Below are 18,383 nucleotides of genomic sequence, written 5' to 3'. Positions count from 1 at the left end.
GGTCTTTCTCTTACAGTGACAGGGACTCACTATCTTATAAGGATTTTCTCAGTGTATGTGAAACTGCAACATTTGAAGACCTTTTACATCCTTTTTTTTTTTTTCAAATTAGTCTCCTTCCTTGACGATCCATCACTCACTGGGTAGATGAGGCCTCTCTGGGCCTCAGTTTCTCCATCAATAAAATGGAGCCAGGCGGGAAGTGGCTGGATCAGGTTTCTTAGGGCTCAATCCATAGTAAATATTCTGGGAATCCAAAATGCTGAGGGAAGGCCAACTGTTGCACGTGACCCTTCAAATTCTTCTATATATCACGAATGTACCTCAAGAAGGCCACTCCTGGGCATCCAAATGGGTTAATGGGGTAGGTGTGACTGGTGGGGCACAACTGTCAGGAGCTCCATGCAGCTGTGCGACCTCGCTCATTCGCTCTGCCGGTGAGCCTCGGCCTCCTCATCTGTCATGTAAGACCATCCCAAGGATTCCGGCTTCTCTGGGTTGCTGAGACGAAAGGAAGAGCTTTGTCCGTGGGCAGCCCCAACTGGGACAGGCTTGAGGGCGGGCGAGGGGCGGCGCGTCCCACTTGCCCGGAGCAGGCGGGCGCGGGGCTGTCCTCGCAGGTTACATAAGGCCGCTGGCTGGAGGCGGTGGCAGGGAGCGCGCGTCCGTGGGGGGAAAGGGGCGTGGGGAGCGCGGTGCTGCTGGGATCCCGGGGCGTGAGTGCGCCGCCGCTGCCCGAGGTAGGGCGCGGCGGAGTCGGGTTTCAGAGCGCCGGCGACTGCGGGCGCGGGCGACTAGGGCGCGGGCCCGGATCCTGCCCGCCGCCGCCGAGCGCCGCCTTTGTTCCCTGCAGGAAGGGCGAGCGCGGCGGCCAGCGCTCAGCGCCCCTCGTTCTCCGCCAAGCTCGGTCACTCTGCCCGCCCGCCGCGCGCCTTCAGGGGCTCCGCAGACACGCGCGATGGCGCCAAGGTGGGACCCGCTTCCCCGCGCCGCAGCCCCCTCCGACCAGACCGCCCGCCTCACCGTGTCTCCCTCGGCCACTTATTGCAGGAGGAACGGGCAGTGCTGGCGCGTGCTGTTGCTGCTCTCCATCTCCGCGCTCCTCTCCGCTGTCACCCAGACACGCGCCTCGACAGGTAAGCGACTCACCCGGAGGGTGGCACTAGCTGCCTCCGCGCCCTGGGGAAGTTGGTTTGGGCGGCGGGCACGGCTGCGGTGCGCTCCTCATTCCTGGACATAAAAGGGAGTCCTTGCCACTATGCGCGCCCTGGCGGTCCTACCCGCGGCTTTCTCAGGACAGTGTGCGGGTTCTAGCCGCAAAGGCGGTCCCTGGGCAGCACTGTAGGGGCTCCGGAGGTGTCTGATCTAGGCGTGGTCCCCTCAATCTTCGACAGAGAGGGGCTTTGGAAGCAGTTTGTCAGCGCCCGAGGCAACAGTTAGCCTCCGTGCACCCAGCGCACGCGCTCAGGTTGTGCGCTCAGGCTGGCTCATTGGAATGTCAGGACGGTGCCTTTTTGTACACAGGTGAGGAAGCCTGAGCACCAGGGACACTTGGCGCCTTTGCAGCGCCAGAAACAACGGAACTGAATTGCTTCTCATGCGTACTTTAGCTTTTAGTTACCTAGCGGGGTGTCACATTTATTGTGGGCAGTGGCACCATGGATGATGGAAAGAGCTATGGACTGGAACCAGGGAACTTTGTCCCTTCTGATTCCTGGGCTTTAGTTTCCTGATTCAGAGGTGGTTGGCTGAGCAGTGGAGTCTGAGATGGTTAACTGGGCTGAGTTAGGTCAGACTGCCTGGGTGTGAATTGTGGCTCAGCTGCAACTTTGGGAATGGATTTCACCTCTCTGTGCCTCGGTTTTCTTATCTAAAAATGAATAGTTAGGCTGTCCTGCCTCCTGGAGATGCCTTGAGGATTCAGGGAAAAACTAGACATAATGTGTCTTCCTTGCTGCTAGTACATATGAGGCACACAATCAGTGGTAGAACTTCCTATCTGCTTGATAGAACTGCTTGATCCTTGCAGTAACTGTGTTTGGAAAGCAATGCAGAAATTTTTGCAGCATTGAAATAGAGAGGCTCTAGAAGTGGCTGGTCTGAAAGCTAGAACTTGAATTCAGGTCTCCAGAGTCCTAATCCTCCTTCACCACTTCCCCAGGCATTTCAATAGGAGAATCCATCTCTCAACGGTGACTTCTGACCCCTTTTCGATTTAGAGGATTAGTATACAGCCCAGATTAAATAGGGATTGAGAAGACTATGAAATAACTCCTGGTCCCCTGGTGGAGTGGGTGTCCTTGGTTAACTCTTTGTATTTGAATAAGCCTGGACAGCTCAGACTTGACTCCCAGGGAGCGAGACTCAAAGGCGATGATAGCTTTTCCTGCCAGAGCATCGAGATTTTTTTTTTTTTTTTTTTTCCAGATCAAAGGGCAGCTGGAGCATAGTTCTGGCTTCTCGGCTCCCTGGCCCATGTTGGAACGCTGCAATTTTGCATGTGCTACAGGGCACTGCCAACTCAGTGATAGAGGGCAGCTTTTGGATTCTGTGGTCTTTTGAGAACTTTGCTGTAACTCCTACTTCCCCCAAAGGAAGAGGGTTCTGGGGACGGGAACTGATGTTTCTTTCTCCTCCTGAGTTTGTAGCCTGGTGCCCTGATGTCAGATCAGGATTGTTTTTTCTAACAAGGAGGAAGTCCTGTTTCCATCCATAACCTAGAGAGGGAGGGCCAGCAACTCCTCAGGAGGGCCATTTACAACCGATGCTAGTCAGTGTTCCTTGCGGAATCTGAAACCAGTTCCTGGAAATGTGAACTCTCCAAAGTTTGCCGCAGTTCCGTGTGGCAACGCTTACAAAACACGGTCTGTCCAGGTGGAGTGGGAACGTGTTCCTGTTTCATTCCTCCACTTCTCACGATCTCTCCAGGAGGTGGGCACTGAGAACTCTTACTACTTCTGTTCTTCAGACGAACACACCAAGGTCCAAAGTCACAAGGCTTGCCAGCATCTGGGGTAGAATTGGAATGAGAGAGTGTGACTTCATTGCCCTTGCTGAATACCATCCTAGTATTCAGTTAGAGCAGATTCACAGACGGAAGGACCTTGCAGGGCCCCACAGTCTCTAGTGAACCCCATAATCAGAGTGTCCTAATTGCAGCATGAGCTCATTGCATCCGCATGGCTGTTGTGCAGTCTGCAGAGCACTTACCCTCCACCAGCTCACGGGATCTGCCGTCTGGTAGTGCTGAGAAGTTGGGTTCCATCTTATAGATGGCTTTCAGGGAGTCTATTCAGCAACACAGAGGGGTGACGCACAGATCCCTGTACAACAGTTCAGATGGGCCTTCCAGGCATTACTCTAAGTGAAAGAAGTCAGGCATACACTGGGTATTGTCAGAGTCCCATTTATACAAAATTTCTAAAAGGGCAACGCTGCAGAAATGGAAACCACCAGCAGCTGCCTGGGCCAGAGGCAGAAGCAGGGACTGACTGCAAATGAGCATCAGGAACTTTCTGGAGAAATGTTCTAACACTGGACTGGGATGGTGGTTGGACAACTGTATACATTTACGAAAGTTCACCTAACAGGACAATTAAAATGAGTGAATTTCAGGGAGGGTGTACTGTGCCTCACTGAAAAGAGTTATAGAAACAGAAGAAAGCATTTCCCCAGGTACCAGGGCACCCAGGCTCCCGCCTGGAACACACCCTGCCCACTGGGGGCCACTTGCAAGCTGCCAGCTCAGAGTGCACTGCCTCTCCTGAGTTCCGGCTGGAAAGGTCAGTCCACCTGTACCTCTAGGTCTCCAACTCAGTTGTCCCCAGCATCTCTGGATGTCCTTGTGGGCCCAGGGTCAGTCTCCCCTGTTAGGGACAGAACACAGGCACGTGGTGATTCACTGATAATGGAGCTGTTGAAAAAAATGGATACTCGTAAACTTCCTGTTTTTCCTTCGGCACCTCAACCCCATTTATATTTCAAGCACTGGGAAGTTCGGGTTTCATCACACACTACCTCTGTGAACTCAGATGAGTTTCCCCTGAGTCTCAGTTTTCCTGTCTATAAAATGGGGAGGCAAGATTCACTCCTGTCTGTTTTCCTTCTAATTTAAAACATGGCAAAACAACAACCTTTGCCTAGTGTGAGCTCTAACTTATTCTGCATAGTTTAGTTCAACAAATACAAACTGAACACCCGCTTTGCCAACCTGCATGCTGACCGGGGACAGAAAGGAGTTGGGCACAGATCTGCCCTGAGGGGCTTATAATGCATAGGCAGAAACATAGGGTAACACAACAGTCCTGGCACCCTTCACATTCAACATCCATCCCGTCCTGTGTGCACCCAATCCCATCCCCTTACACATTCCTGTTTAAAGAGACCTCTTGCAGTGGGACGTCACCGCATGACCCCTGTGTTCCTAATGGGTCAGGACTGGGCTGCCAGACAGCATTGTCCCTTCCTTTCCCTGTGAGGGCACAGTGTCATTGGAATGCCTGTTATTTTGGAAGATGAGCCATGTTTGGGGAAGGGATGGTGTGGTTATAAGTAATTTGTTCCTGCCATCAAGTGCTGATATGTATAAGTTATTTGCTTCTCTTTAAAATATCAAACCATTGAGAAAAGTTCTTGCTAAAAGTACAGCTCTTTTATTATCACAGAATAAACCTAAAACCCAGGTCAGGAAGCGGGCTAGCCCCCAAGCTCTGTGGAGCCCTGTGCTGAGATTTTCCCCTCCTTCCTCTAAGAGGTAAATCTCACCTTGCCATCACTTACTTGCATTTAATAAATAACTTTACTACCTAAGTATGTCTCCTTAAATTCTGAAGTTCTTTTTACTTGGTTTTAAACGTTTTACGGGAAGGATATATTCTTTGATATCTGTTTCCTTCACTGACTATTAAGATTTGAGATTTATTCATGTCATCGTATGTGACTGCAGTTAGTTTATTTTCATTGTTGTATAATATTCCATTCTGTGAATACATCAAATATTTTTTAATCCATTTTTTTCTCCAGCAACATTTGGGGTGTTGCCACTTTTGGCTAATGTGACAGCATGGCTGGGAACATTCTTGTTTGTCTCTGATGCACATGTATATCGGTTCTGAACCTAGGAGGAGAGTGCTGGGTCATAGGGTGTCCATACCCTTCCACAGAGTGGCAGTACCAGTATGTTCTCACTGTGGCTATACCAACATACATGGCCACCAAGAAATGAGAGTCCCCATCCTTCACCTCCTCCCCAGGGCTTGGTCTTGGCACTGAAGTTGATGTCAGCATTTCTGGTGGGTACATACGAAAATCTTACTGTAGCCTTAATTTACATTTTCCTGATTATTAAGTCGATCACCTTTTCCTATGTTAATGGACCATTTTGACATCCTAACTTACTTATTTAATTGAGAGGAAATTCATGATGGAAGATTGATTATTTTAAAGTGTAAAATTCATTGGCATTCAGTGTGTTTATGCAATCACCATTTCTATCAACTTCCAAAAAACATTTTTGTCATTCCAAAAAGAAGCTGCATACCCATGAAGGAGTCACTATTCCTCTTTGCTCTACTCCCGGCTCCCAGCGACCACTAAACTGTTTTCTGTCCTCGTAGATTTGCCCAGTCTGAATATTCATACAACAGGTGACCCTTATGGTCTGGCTTCTTTCACTGAGCATAACGTTTCAAGGTGAATCCATGGTGTGTGTGAGGTTTTCATTGCCATGACCAAAATATCTGACTTGGAGGAGGAAAGGTTTATTTGAACTCCCAATTTCAGGGGTTCAGACCATGGTTGGCCAGGTACGTTGCTCTGGGCCCGAGGTGAGGCAAAACATCATGGCAGAAGGGTATGGTGAAGGAAAGCTGCTCACCTCATGGCAGCCAGGAAGCAAAGAGAGAGGAAAGAGGGTAGAGAGAAGATGAACCCTTCCAGGTCATGCAGCCAGTGGCCCACCTTCCCAACCCTGCCCACCTGCCTACAGTTACCACCCAGTTAGTCCATTCAAACTAAAATGGAGCTGGGCGTGGTGGTACATGCCCGTAATCCCAGTGGTTTGAGAGGCTGAGGCAGGAGGATCACAAATTCAAAGCTAGCCTCAGCAATTTAGTGAGGCACTTAACAACTGAGCAAGACCCTGTCTCTAAATAAAATATTTTTTTAAAAGGGGTTGGGGGTGCTGGGGTTGTAGCTCAGTGGTAGAGCATTTGCCTCTCGTGTGTGAGGCACTGGGTTTGATCCTCAGCACCACATAAAAATACATAAGAAAATAAAATAAAGATATTGTGTCAATCTGCAACTAAAAAGTATTTTTTAAAAACGGGCTGGGGATGTGGCTCAGTGGTTAAGTGCCCCTGGGTTCAATCCTTAGTACCAAAAAAATAAAAATAAAAACCCCACAAAACCAAAATGGACTAATTAGGTTACAACTTTCATAATCTCATTTCACCTCTGAATACTCCTGCATTAACACAGGAGCTTTGGAGGTCACCTCATATCCAAACCTGGCCCCCGAAAGCTCCATTTCACAATGCAAGATGCATCCAGTCCATCTCCAGTAGTCTCTCATGATCTTAACAGTTCCAGCATTGCCCAAAAGTCCGAGTCCAAAGCAAGTTACAGGCTGGGTGCCATGGTGCACACCTGAAATCCCATCAGATGGGAGGCTGTGATAGGAAGATCGTGAGTTCAAAGCCAGCCTCAGCAAAAACAAGGTGCTAAACAACTCAGTGAGACCCTGTCTCTAAATAAAATACAAAATAGGGCTGGGGATGTGGCTCAGTGGTCAGGTGCCCCTGAGTTCAATCCCGGTACCCATACCCAAGTTACATATATCCAGTATGCAGTGGCACAGAGTAAACATTCTCAGACCAAAAGAAAAGGGAGGAGTATGAACATAGCTAAAAGGGTTGGCACCAGGGAAAGACCTAAGTCCAGCTGTGCAAACAAGTCCCTTAGCTGTGCGCTCCAAAGGGCTGGGGCAGCCCTGCCCCCACCGCCTTGCCTGTTGCAGCCCACATGGTCTTTGTCTTAGGCTGACTCTCCCACAGCTTTCCTTGGCAGACAGTCCATGTGGCTGGCATTTCTCAATCCCAGGGGTCTTCACTGCAGCTTTGGCGTCCTCCTCATAGCTTCTCACATTGCCTTCTCTGGGGCTCTCTGCACGGATTCCCACCCTGCTCCACTGTGCCTGGCCTCCCAGGCTAAATTGTGAAATCTAGGAGGAAGCCTCCGTGACCCCTTAACTCCAGCATTTTCCTTCTTGCAGAACTAGCATGATGTGAATGATGCTGAGGTCTGCCACCAATTTGAGCAGTAGCTGGGCCCCCTTGCACTATGACTGCTATGGCCTCTGAGTGCCTGAGCAACTGAGCATAATGAAACACATCTTAGGAAAATAACTTTGTAGGCCCCCCTGTGTGAGCAGAGTGCCCCTGTGGTCACTTCTCAAAGGAATTTTTACTTTACACCCTTGAGCCTGGGATGGCCGTGGTTTTGCCAATTCCTGGGATGCTCTGTCTCTGTGCAAAGTATTTAGCCTCACTTTAGTATCTATAATCTCTTCAACAACCACATCTTCCTTGATCCAAGTTTTACTTGTACTTTTCTGGCCAAACTGCAAGTTTTAAAAATCTGTCTGTCCTGGTTTTCACAGTGAACCTGGCCTAAAGCTGAGAGCAATATCCATGCCACTGCCTGAATACTGTGCTGCTTTGAAACCTCCTCAGCCAGATTAATTAGTCTATAATCTTTAAATTTGGCCTCATACAAAATCTTAGGGAATAGGCAAAAATGTTGAAAATGTACAGTTCCTTGCAGAATGCAACATGAATGACTTCTAGTTCAGTTTCCAAGAGAGTCTTCATTTGCCTCGGAAACTTCACTCGCAATTTTTACTGTCCACATTCCTACTGGCATTCTGATATTCTGAGCTCCCACCAGAATCACCTGCTAAGCTCCACTGACAACATTTTAAGGCTTCTCCAGCTTGTGTCTCCAAACTTTTCCAAACTCCTCCCACAAACCAGTTCCAAAGATTTCTAATCTACACGACTCCTAGTCTCAGCAACAATCCCACCTCTCTGTACCAGTTTCTGTGTGTTAGGATTCAATTGTTGTGACCAAAATACTTGATAAGAACAACTTAGAGGAGGAAAAGATTATTTTAGCTCACGGTTTCAGAGTTTTATTTCCTGGTTGGCTGTTTCTGTTGGTCTGGGTCAGAGGAATGGCAAAAGGGTGGAGGAAAGCTGCTTGACTCCTGTGCTCAGGAAGCAGAAAGAGAGAAGGAAGGGGCCACAGGGAAGAGACCCCCTCCAGCACACCCCCAGTGATCCATCTCCTCCAGCCATACCCCTCCTGCCTACAGTTACTACCCAGCTAGTTCATTCAAACTTGGACGAACTGATTAGGCTACAGCTGCCACAGTCTAGTCATTTAACCTCTGATTATTCCTGTATTAACAGGATCTTTTGGGGGATGCCTCTTAACCAAACCATAATGTCCATGTTATATCATGTATCAGCACATTGTTTCTTTCTGACTGTATAAATATTTCATCATTTTTATATACCACATTTTTCTATTTTCTAGATTAGACTCATGTTACTCCTTTTTCATTCATCCATTGATGAATATTTGGGTTGTTTGTACCGTTTGGCTGTTGTGAACAGTGCTGCCATGAACATCTGTGTACTAACATCTGCTTAAGTGCCTGATTTTAGTTCTTTTAGATAGATATGTAGGAGTGCAATTTCTGGATCACATGGTAATTTTTTGTTTAAGTATTTTTAGAAACCCCAAACCGTTACTCACAGTGGCCGCACCATTTTACATTTATACCAGCATTGTATGAGGCATTTCATTTTTTTATATATCACTAATACTTGGTATTTTAGAACTTTTTCATGGTTGCCATGTTAGTGCGTGTGAAGTGGCATCTCATTGTGGTTTTGCCTCTCATAACTAATGACATCAATCACCTTTTGAAGAGCTTGCTGGTCCTTTGTACATCTTGTTTGTAGAAATCCTGATTCAAACTTAGACATATGAATCAGAGCAATTCAGAATTTTCCTGTAATAATGTCTCCTCTGGCCATTGGCAGTCTGATATGATTTCCTGAGTGAAAGAGAGGAGGGTAGGTGTGACACCTGAGAACTCACATCATGGACCTTCAGTCTCCATCACCCAAAGGACATTGTCCAGCACTGAGCATGAACTTTGGCCATTTTGTCATTATTATAAACAGTGCTGCTGGGAACCTCTTCGGACAAATGGCCCTTGTTTTCTTTTTTGTTTCCTTTGGCTACACTCCTCAATTGGACTCACCCACCAAACAACAGAGCTAGTTGGAAAGTTCTTATTTTATATTCAGATGCATCTTTGTTGATACAGGTTTAATTGTACCACTTCCTAGTTTAATTGCCCTGTCTGGCTATCATTGGTCCTAGGATGGAGTGCTGCAGATTCTCTCCTCCACAATGCTGAGCCCTGCTTGATGGGGCTCATACCAAGCCACTGGCAGGTCTCTGCAGGAGGCATGTGATGTCCAACTCCCACTCTTTGGATGGGCCAGTTTCTTTCAGAACACGCCCCTCCCCTGTCTACGTGGCAACCCCCATTCATCCTTTGGGTTGGTGTTCTAGGAAGCATTCCTCCCCTCCCCGGTTTATTGGTGTCTGCTAGCCATAGGGTTATTCAAATGGTGCAGTGACCATTGATGACTCCTGTGTCTCCCGTGTTGCATGGGAAGTTCCGTGAGGCAGGGACTGGGTCTTATCCAGCTCTGAATCCCAGAAGCTAGCAAAGGGCCTGGCGCAAAGTGGGCACTCAGCAGACTTTTTCAGTGAATCAAAGAAGGGATGAATGGGTTCGTCTAGCCTGTGGTTTAATGTGCCCACTTACTACATCCTCTGCGGTGTATAAGTCATCCCAACTCTTCCACGGCTCTGCATCTGTGGAGTGACCATGGCCGAGTCATCGGAGAACATCATGGGCTTTTAGTTTTCTTTAATAGCTTAATAACTAGATAGGCTGGAATTTACACTACTGTTACTTGGCTCCTTATTATATTAATTGTATAAACAACTTATTTTCTAGATTATACTCATCTTATTCCTAATAGCTTACACTTTGTCAAAGGTGGCACAGTTATCTTTTCTAGCTAAATGCATAAGCTTGTTTTCCAGTCTTAGTGTCTACGGCTTGATTCCTTTAAAATGGACCATAGATTAAGATATAACCTGAAGTCAGTTCTTCCTCAAGGTAGTCCCCAGTAGTCTCAAAAGTACCAAATAAATGTGAACTATTGGCTCCTAATTGTTATTTATTATATCAATTTTTTAAAAAAAATTTATTTGTAGATAAACCTTTATTTTATTTATTTATTTTGATGTGGTGCTGAGGATTGAACCTAGTGCTTCACACGTGCTAGGAAAGTGCTCCACCATTGAGCTACAACCCCAGCTCCTATTATATCAATTTTTAATTTAATGATATAAACTTAATTCTGAAATTCCTATACCACAAGTCACTTTCTTATGCTTGTACAATGTGCTTAAATCCATATAGTTTTGATGATTATTGTTTTGTATTGTGCTTTAAAGCCTAGTAAGAGGTCAGCCCTGCCTCCTTCTGCAGAATATTGATTTGTCATCATGTACTAGTGGAGGTAGGTGGGAGAGTGTTGGAAAGAGGGGGGCAATCTTACAGTAAGACTCAGTATAAGACATTAATGTCCACTGAGGAGAATGGATGAGCAAATAAGCCTTCAAAGTCAGAGCACAGATTATGGGGCCTGAGCTGCAGGCCATACAGGGCCCAGGGGAGCTGAGATGGTATAAGAGGTTTTGGAGGAACCATGTTTGCCAGCTGATCACCTTCCTCTGTTCCAGCCCAGCTAGAGAGAGGAATAGTCTAGGGTGAGGGCAGAATCTGGGAGAGAGTCCAGACTTCTTCCTGGGAACCTAAGGAAAAAGACACAGTGCATCCCTCCTCATCCCCATGAGAACTCAACCCCACTCAGCCCAGCCCTAACCGAGTCATCCCAACCCAACTCGGCCAACCCAACCCAACCCAACTCAGTTTAACCCAACCCAACTCAACCCACCCCAAACCAATCCAGTTCAATCCAGTTCACACGCTTTGCTTGCCATAGGTGATTCAATGGGTTGGAAAGGGCAGAAGACTCCTGAGGGCCCTGGTATCTCTCTCAAATGACCAAAACCCTCTGACTTCAAAGGCTGGTGAGCCCTTTCCTGGATTTGGAGAATGAGGCCAGAGTCTGACTCGCAGCAAGCAGCCTGACCTTAGGCCTCTGTAGGAGTCACCCCTTTCATTGCTGAGGGACTCAAATGTGGCCCAGCTTAAACATCCCATCCCAAGGTCTTTTGCAACTAGCCTCCTCCTGAAGAGAACTTCTTCAAAATGCTCTGTCCCCTTCTGTGGTGTGGTTGCTTTCTTCGATATCTATCTTCCTTCCATATTTCCTGGCTGCCTGCTCTCTTTGGGGCTCCCTGCTCTCTCTGGGACTCCCTGAGTGACGCTGGACCCAGTATCCACCTGGAGGGACTCACAACCCAGCAGGGAGGTAGGTGCATCAGCTGGCTTACGTGCCAGGGAGCTTGTCCCAAATGTGCATGCAAGCCTGGGCGCTGCTCGGGTAGGGGTGTCCATTTCCACCCGAGATGAGGGAGATGCTAGGACACAAGTAGCTTTCGAAGGAGAAGATTTCTTTTTTTTTTAAATAATATTAATGCACAATCACTATAAAAACCTAGGGCAAAAAAATAAATGAATTTGAAAAGATTACATATTATCCTGTAACTCTGCTAACATTTGGTGAAATGTGTACCACGTTTACTTTCCAGATCTAAGTATGCACATATATTAGAAGATGAATAGATCATTCTGTACATTATATTTTTGACCAACTTTTCCCCTAGACACTTCTTCTGGAACATTCAATAATCTTCTCCAATGTTCTTTGAAATTAAAATAGCATAGCACTGTATGCTTATCCCATAACTAAACGAGTCCTTTTTGAGACCTGTTGGCCGTTTCTCCTCGTTCACTGTTGTAAACCCTATTGCGATGACCATATTCTTATGGCTCTGTACTTGGCCATCACCACAATTATTTCCTAGTGCAAATTCACGGCTGCTACTTCTCTAACTCAGAAGGAGAAATGACAACGGTGAAAGGGACACGCCTGCACGGCTGCTCCCCACTGTGGCCTTGGTGGAGTGGGCCTGCAGGTTCTTCCTCCCTGCACCCACTCCATTCGTTTTGTGTGCACCTGGTGGTGAGGGTGGGACGAATGAGGTTTTCTTTCAGGAAGTTAGAATGTGAGCACTCAGTCCCAGGGACCCTGCTGGTTGTCATCCTGGAAACACCCTGGGGACTGTGAAGGAGCCCATGCCTGTGTTCTCCTCTCCAGGAGTCTATACTCACCCAAGGTGAGGTCCAGCACCCAGGGGCTTTCGAAGCTCCTGGCTCAATTCTCAGGTGCAGCTGGGTTGAGAACAACCCAGCCCAGTCCAGAGGCTTCCTCTTAAAGGTGGTGGTCCTGAGTCCCAGAGGTGGAGCATGCCCATCCACGTCCCAACACAGGTGGAAGACCTGGCACCAGGGAGAGGCTTCAGGAATGTGGCTCATGCCCATGAGCTCTGGGGTTCAGGGACTGGGTTCAAATCTCTGCTCTGTAAGTGATCCCTGTGAGTGATCTGGGACCAGTTACCTCTCTTATCCTTTTCTTCTTAGTTGTAAAACAGGTCAGTATTTCCTATTTGTGAGGATTGATGAGACAAGCATCAGGCTTGCCATTGGTGACTAGTTTTTTTTTAAATTATTTGTTCTTTTTAAATATACATGGCAATAGAGTGCATTTTGACCTATTATACATACATGGAGAATAACTTCCTATTCTTGAGGTTGAACAGGTGGAGTTTCACTGGTTGTGTATTCATATATGAACATAGGAAAGTTATGTCCAATTCATTCTACTGTCTTTCCTATTCCCATCCCCTCTCCCTTCCCTTCATTCCCCTTTGTCTAATCCAATGAACTTCTATTCCCTACCTCCATTGTGTGTTAGCATCCGCATATCAGAGAGAACATTCAGCCTTTGTTTTTCTTGGGTTTGTCTTATTTCACTTAATGTGATAGCTTCCAGTTCATCTTTTTACTAGAAAATGCCATAATTTCATTCTTCTTTAAGGCTGAGTATTATTCCATTGTGTATACGTGCCACATTTTCCTTATCCATTCTTCTGTTGAAGGGCACCTAGGTTGGTTCCATAGCTTAGCTTTGTGAATCGAGCTGCTATAAACGTTGATATGGCTGTGTCACTGTAGAGTACTACTTTTTAAGTCCTTTGGGTATATACTGAAGAATGAGATAACAGGGTCAAATTGTGGTTCCATTCCAAGTTTTCTGAGGAATCTCCATACTGCTTTCCATAGTGGTTGTACCAATTTGTAGTCCCACCAGTAATGTATGAGTGTGCCTTTTTCCTACATCCTGGCCAATATTCATTGTTACTTGTATTCTTGATAATTGCCAATCTAGTGAGACAGAATCTCAGTGTAGTTTTAATTTGCATCTCTCCCTAATCGCCAGAGATGTTGGACATTTTTTCATATATTTGCTGACCATTTGTATGTCTTCTTCTGTGAAGTGTCTGTTCAGTTGCTTTGCCCACCTATTGATTGGGTTTTTTGGCGTTAAGTTCTTTGAGTTATTGGTATATCCTGGAGATTAATGCTCTATCTGAGGTGCAGGTGAAAAAGATTTTCTCCCACTCTTTAGACTCTCTGTTCACATTCTTGATTGTTTCTTTTGCTATGTAGAAGCTTTTTAGTTTGATACCATCCCATTTATTCATTCTTGACTTTACTTCTGAGCTTTAGGAGTTTTGTTGAGGAAGTCAGTTCCTGAGCCGACAGGATGCAGCGTCGGTGACCAGTTTCATGCTTCACTCCTTCCCTGAGCCCACATCATTGTGGGTTCCTTGAGGGCAGGAGCCCTGCTTTATTTATCCATGTTTCCACAGCGTCCGACATGGCACCAAATGGACACAATGAGCATTTGAATACGTTCATGAATGAATCATTCACAGCCTGGGACTGTGGAGATCTTAGTGAAAATCCAGCATTATGAACCCTTGGCCATGGCAAAGCCTATGTGTGCCTCTGGCCCCCATTGGAAGACCACCCAGCAGCCATCCCCCATGGTGGCTGATGGTGGGCACAGAGGGGATGGGAGCAGGGGCTTCTATGACAGATACATTGGGAATTAGAGTATGTTTCATGAAAAAATAATAATAAGGTAAGCTTTTCCCACACTGGGAAGTTTAGAACCATTGCATCCAGTGGAACAGAGGGGCAGAGATCCCAGCTGACGGCAGGCTGAACCTAAATTCATGCCGTTTGGACAACATCACACCCTGAACTCTCGAAGTCGGCTCAGCCAGCTGCTTCTCCACCTCTGGCCACAGCAGCTAATCCTAACTTTATTGTCCAGAGAGGGACAGTGACTAGCTCAAGATCATGGTGCAAGTTGGCAGCAGAGCCAGAACTAGAGCCAGGTGTCCTAACACCCAGACCGCTGCTGTGGTGCCCAGAGAGCCTCACATGGACCTAAGAAAATACCACAAATATGCTTTGTGCTAATAATGATATAGTGCTTTTGACATTTTAAACGTACTTCAGTTATATGTACGTAGGTACATGTTTGTATACATGCATGTCAATTTTATGTATATATGTCTGTGTGTGCATTTGATATATCTAACTAACAACAGCCCAGTGAAGTGAAGTCCAGTTACAAATTGACGACAGCAGGCAGGTCTGTGTCCTGGGCTCTGTTCTCTCCACTGTACCACCCCCATGGTGCAGCCTCAGTCATCTTGTGCCTTCTTCAGCTGTGGTCCATGGACCAGCAGCGTCAGCTTCACCTGGGAACTCGGTAGAAATGCAGCATCTCCCCCACCCAGACCCAGTAAATCAGGATCTGCGTTCTCAGGAGACCCCTGATGATTGGCATGCATGTTGATGTTTGAACCAGCTCTGGTTATGTTGCCTCTGCTTGAAACCCTTCCCATGATAACCACCTGTGTTAGGCAGAGTAACGGCCCTCCAAGGTGTCTGCCTGCATCCCAGTCCTCAGGACCTATGACCACATCAAGCTACATGGCAAAGGGGAAGTGGGGTTACAGGTCGACTGAAGGTCGACAATCAGCTGACCTCTAAAGGGAGAATTTCCCTGGATTATCGGGTTGGGCCCAATGCAGTCTCAAGGGTCCTTCAAGTGGAAGAGAGAGCCGAGGAGGAGGTGGGGCAGTGCAACAGAGAAGGGCCTGACCAGCTGGCTTTGCAGCTGGTGGAAGAGGCCAGGAGCCGAGGGGTGAGGGCAGGCTCTAGAAGTTGGAAAAAGCGAGGGAACAGATTTTTCCCTTCATGCTTCCAGAAAGCACAGTCTGTTGACATCTTGATTTTTATCCCAGAAAGACCTGTGTTGGACTTTCAGCCTCCAAAACTGTAAGACAATAAATCTGTGTTGATCTGAGCAACGGAGTGTGTGATAATTTACTATAGCAGCACTCAAAGATGAAGACAGCTCTCGAGGCAGCGTTTGGGGCCCTCGGAAGTCCCACTGAGTGCTGATCTGGCCTCCTCTCTCAGGACATCCCCTATCACCCTGATCTCACACCAGCAGGGCCTATGGAGCCCCTCCCCTGGGGATCCAGATTCCCTATTCTCTGTATCCCCAGCACCGGGCACTGTGTCCAGCCTGTGGACTGTAGTCAGACAATGCTTGTTGAAGGAATAACCCGTGAAACCCTGCTACATTCAGGTCACCACCAGCCCAGGAGAACTGCCCCCACCCCCGCCCTGCCTGCTGCCCACCACCACCATGTGGTGGCCATGGGGAGGGACATGGGGCAGACTCATCTGGAGCCTGTGTTTTGACATTTTTCCTTTCTCTTCTTCTAATTTGGACAAATTTATAAAACTCTCTGGCTTCAGTTTTCCTATCTGGGAAACAAAGAGGCCAGACCAAGTGAACCCTAAAATCACTGTTAGCCAGAACATTCTCGAACATCTGATCGGGTTCCATCTGCTGAATTTCGTGGCTGAGGGCTTGAACTCTGCAATGCTCAGCCCTGGTCCCTGGTCATCCTGCTCTGAACACGTCCTTCACTGGCAGCCCATTCTTGAATTGGGACGTTAAACTGCCCAACAACTGTGTATATTTGGTACAAAACAGAGGCTCCAGCTGCCCTGTCTAGTTAAAATGCCAAATTACTCACTCTCCTACAGAAAGAAAAAAGGGGGACCAAAAAAGAAACTGTTTCTCACTGCAGAGATTTTCCATGTGACACATTTTCTAATTTTATTTCAGGTTAAACTGTCTATAGTAGATGGCTCCCTTTCAGGGTCTCCCCCCTCCCCTCGTTGGCCATGAGCTTCCAGTTTGAGAAGTGGAATCGTTCTGGTTTGTTGAGTACACGCAAGTGTGGGCTGATACCAATTATCCCTGCACATCTTCATCTTCTCTGCTCAAAGATGCACAGCTTAGTGGTCAGGAGTTCTTGGTTTTAGGGCTGGCCATGGGGCTCTGGCCAAGGCACTTCCGCTCTCTGGATGCACGCAGTCTGCAAAGGGAGGAGCAAGCTGGCTGGCCCGAGACGGTGCGGCTGCGTTGGAAGAAGTGGTTGCTGGGCCATTTCTAAGGGTGGTTCTGTTTGAGACGGTACTGGGATGGTGTGCAGCTGAGTTCACATCTGCCTGCAGCTTTGGCAGTCTGTGCACGTCGCTCTGGTGCGTGGAATGAGTGAGACATTTTTAGCACCTGTAGAGAGTACTGTAGCTTTGATTTAAAGGCATGAATCCTGCTTCTGCACTGTCTGTCACATGCAGTCCTTCCCTTCCATCCCCTTGCCCCACCTGGGTTCAGCCTGTGCCAGGTCTCTCTACTGGGTTGTCTGAGCGCTTCCCTTGTTAGTAGGACCTCTTCTCTCTCTGACCTCTGGCACAACTTCCCACTGCAGTCAGAGAAGCTCATCTAAAATACAGGTCCCCACATGCCTCGTCCCCTCTTCAAACCCTTCCGTGCTTTCCATTACAGCACAGAAATTTCCCCACTCTTGGCTGGAGTCAAGGTCTCCTCCGCTCTCACATCCCTCCCGTGCCCAGGCTCCAGCCACACGGAACTACTTGCTGTCTCTCGATTTACCATTTCATGTTCCTGTCTAATCCGCACCCACCTCTCCCCCTTTATAGACTTGCTCCTCAAACTGGCCCCCGAACCAACAGCACCAGCAGCACCCAAGAGCTTGTTAGGAATGGAGGGTGCCCGGTCCTGCCCCAGGCCTGCAGCACCAGAATATGGACTTAGCCACTCCTAGGTGAGGGGATTGACCTCCTCGGTGAGCTGCAGTGTTCTGTGGCCTGTGGGTGGGGAGCCAGGCAGAGCTGGTTTGGTTGTAGGCTCCCCAGGTACGAGGTGGCGACCTTGGGTGATTTACTAATCCCCTTGAAGCTTCCCTTTCTTCATCTGTAAGAGTGGGGATAATAATAATGCCTAGCTGAGACTTCTCCTGAGCTCTCAGCATAGTGCCTGGCCCATGGTAAGCCCGCAGTAGCATAATGGCCACAGTCACCAGGTTCAATGTCAATGTCATCAATGCCATCCCTAGGCTCTCCTGTGGCTTTCTCAGTATTGCTTGTACCTTTCCATTAGGGGGTCTGTCCAAGGACCAGAAGGTTAGAGTCCTTGACCCTCCAGTGCAGCGAGATAAACAGCCGCACTCTGGTATGGGAAGGACTTTGCCAGGTGGGTGAGTGGGATAAAAATAATAGAATTCCAGTTTCTGGCTGTAGTCAAAATGACCGTGTTGCCTGTTACATCCGGGCTGGGTTTTCATTTGTCTATTTGTTTTACTCACTTTTACTTAATAAACATTTATTGACTCCCTACTGGTTATAAGGCAAGATGTGATGTGCTGGGCATCAATGGTGACCAAGACCAGCTTGGTTTCTGCCGTCAAGGGGGATGGCAACACTAAATGAAGATTTGTAACCAAAAAACAAACAAGAAAAAAAAAAAAAAAACAACCTCAGTATATTAACTGGCAATTGGTATTGTGGGGGAGTGCACAGGGCTAAGAAAGCAGGGACACTCTATTCTGTACTGGGTGTCAGGAAAGTCTCCCTGAGGAGAGACGGTGAAAATGATATTGGAGGGGTAAACTGATTGAGCCAGAAAGTGGGCAGGGCTGGTGGTCTGGCAGAGACTTCTCCTGATGAGTGAACCCCCCTGAGCTCTCAGCATAGTGCCTGGCCCATGGTAAGCCCTCAGTAGCATAATGGCCACAGT

General features: G+C 47.6%; 1 protein-coding gene across 4 annotated transcripts in view; it reads left to right on the top strand.

The window, feature by feature from the left end:
• Positions 1-417: 417 nt before the first annotated feature.
• Col15a1 (collagen type XV alpha 1 chain) overlaps positions 418-18,383 on the top strand; it is a 110,963-nt gene continuing 92,997 nt past the window's right edge. For 2 of the 4 annotated variants that reach the window (XM_076845768.2, XM_076845765.2), the window contains exon 1: positions 747-1,136. In XM_076845768.2, the coding sequence (XP_076701883.2) occupies positions 959-1,136 (178 nt within the window). In that variant the 5' untranslated portion in view covers positions 747-958. Of the gene's footprint in view, positions 465-746; positions 1,137-18,383 lie in introns of those variants that run through there. The other 2 variants (XM_076845767.2, XM_076845766.2) reach the window with 2 other exon arrangements.

Source organism: Callospermophilus lateralis, chromosome 2, assembly GCF_048772815.1.
Source record: "Callospermophilus lateralis isolate mCalLat2 chromosome 2, mCalLat2.hap1, whole genome shotgun sequence".
Lineage (NCBI taxonomy): Eukaryota > Metazoa > Chordata > Mammalia > Rodentia > Sciuridae > Callospermophilus > Callospermophilus lateralis.
Note: the sequence above shows the minus strand (reverse complement) of the source record. Positions and strands in the feature narration are given on the sequence as shown.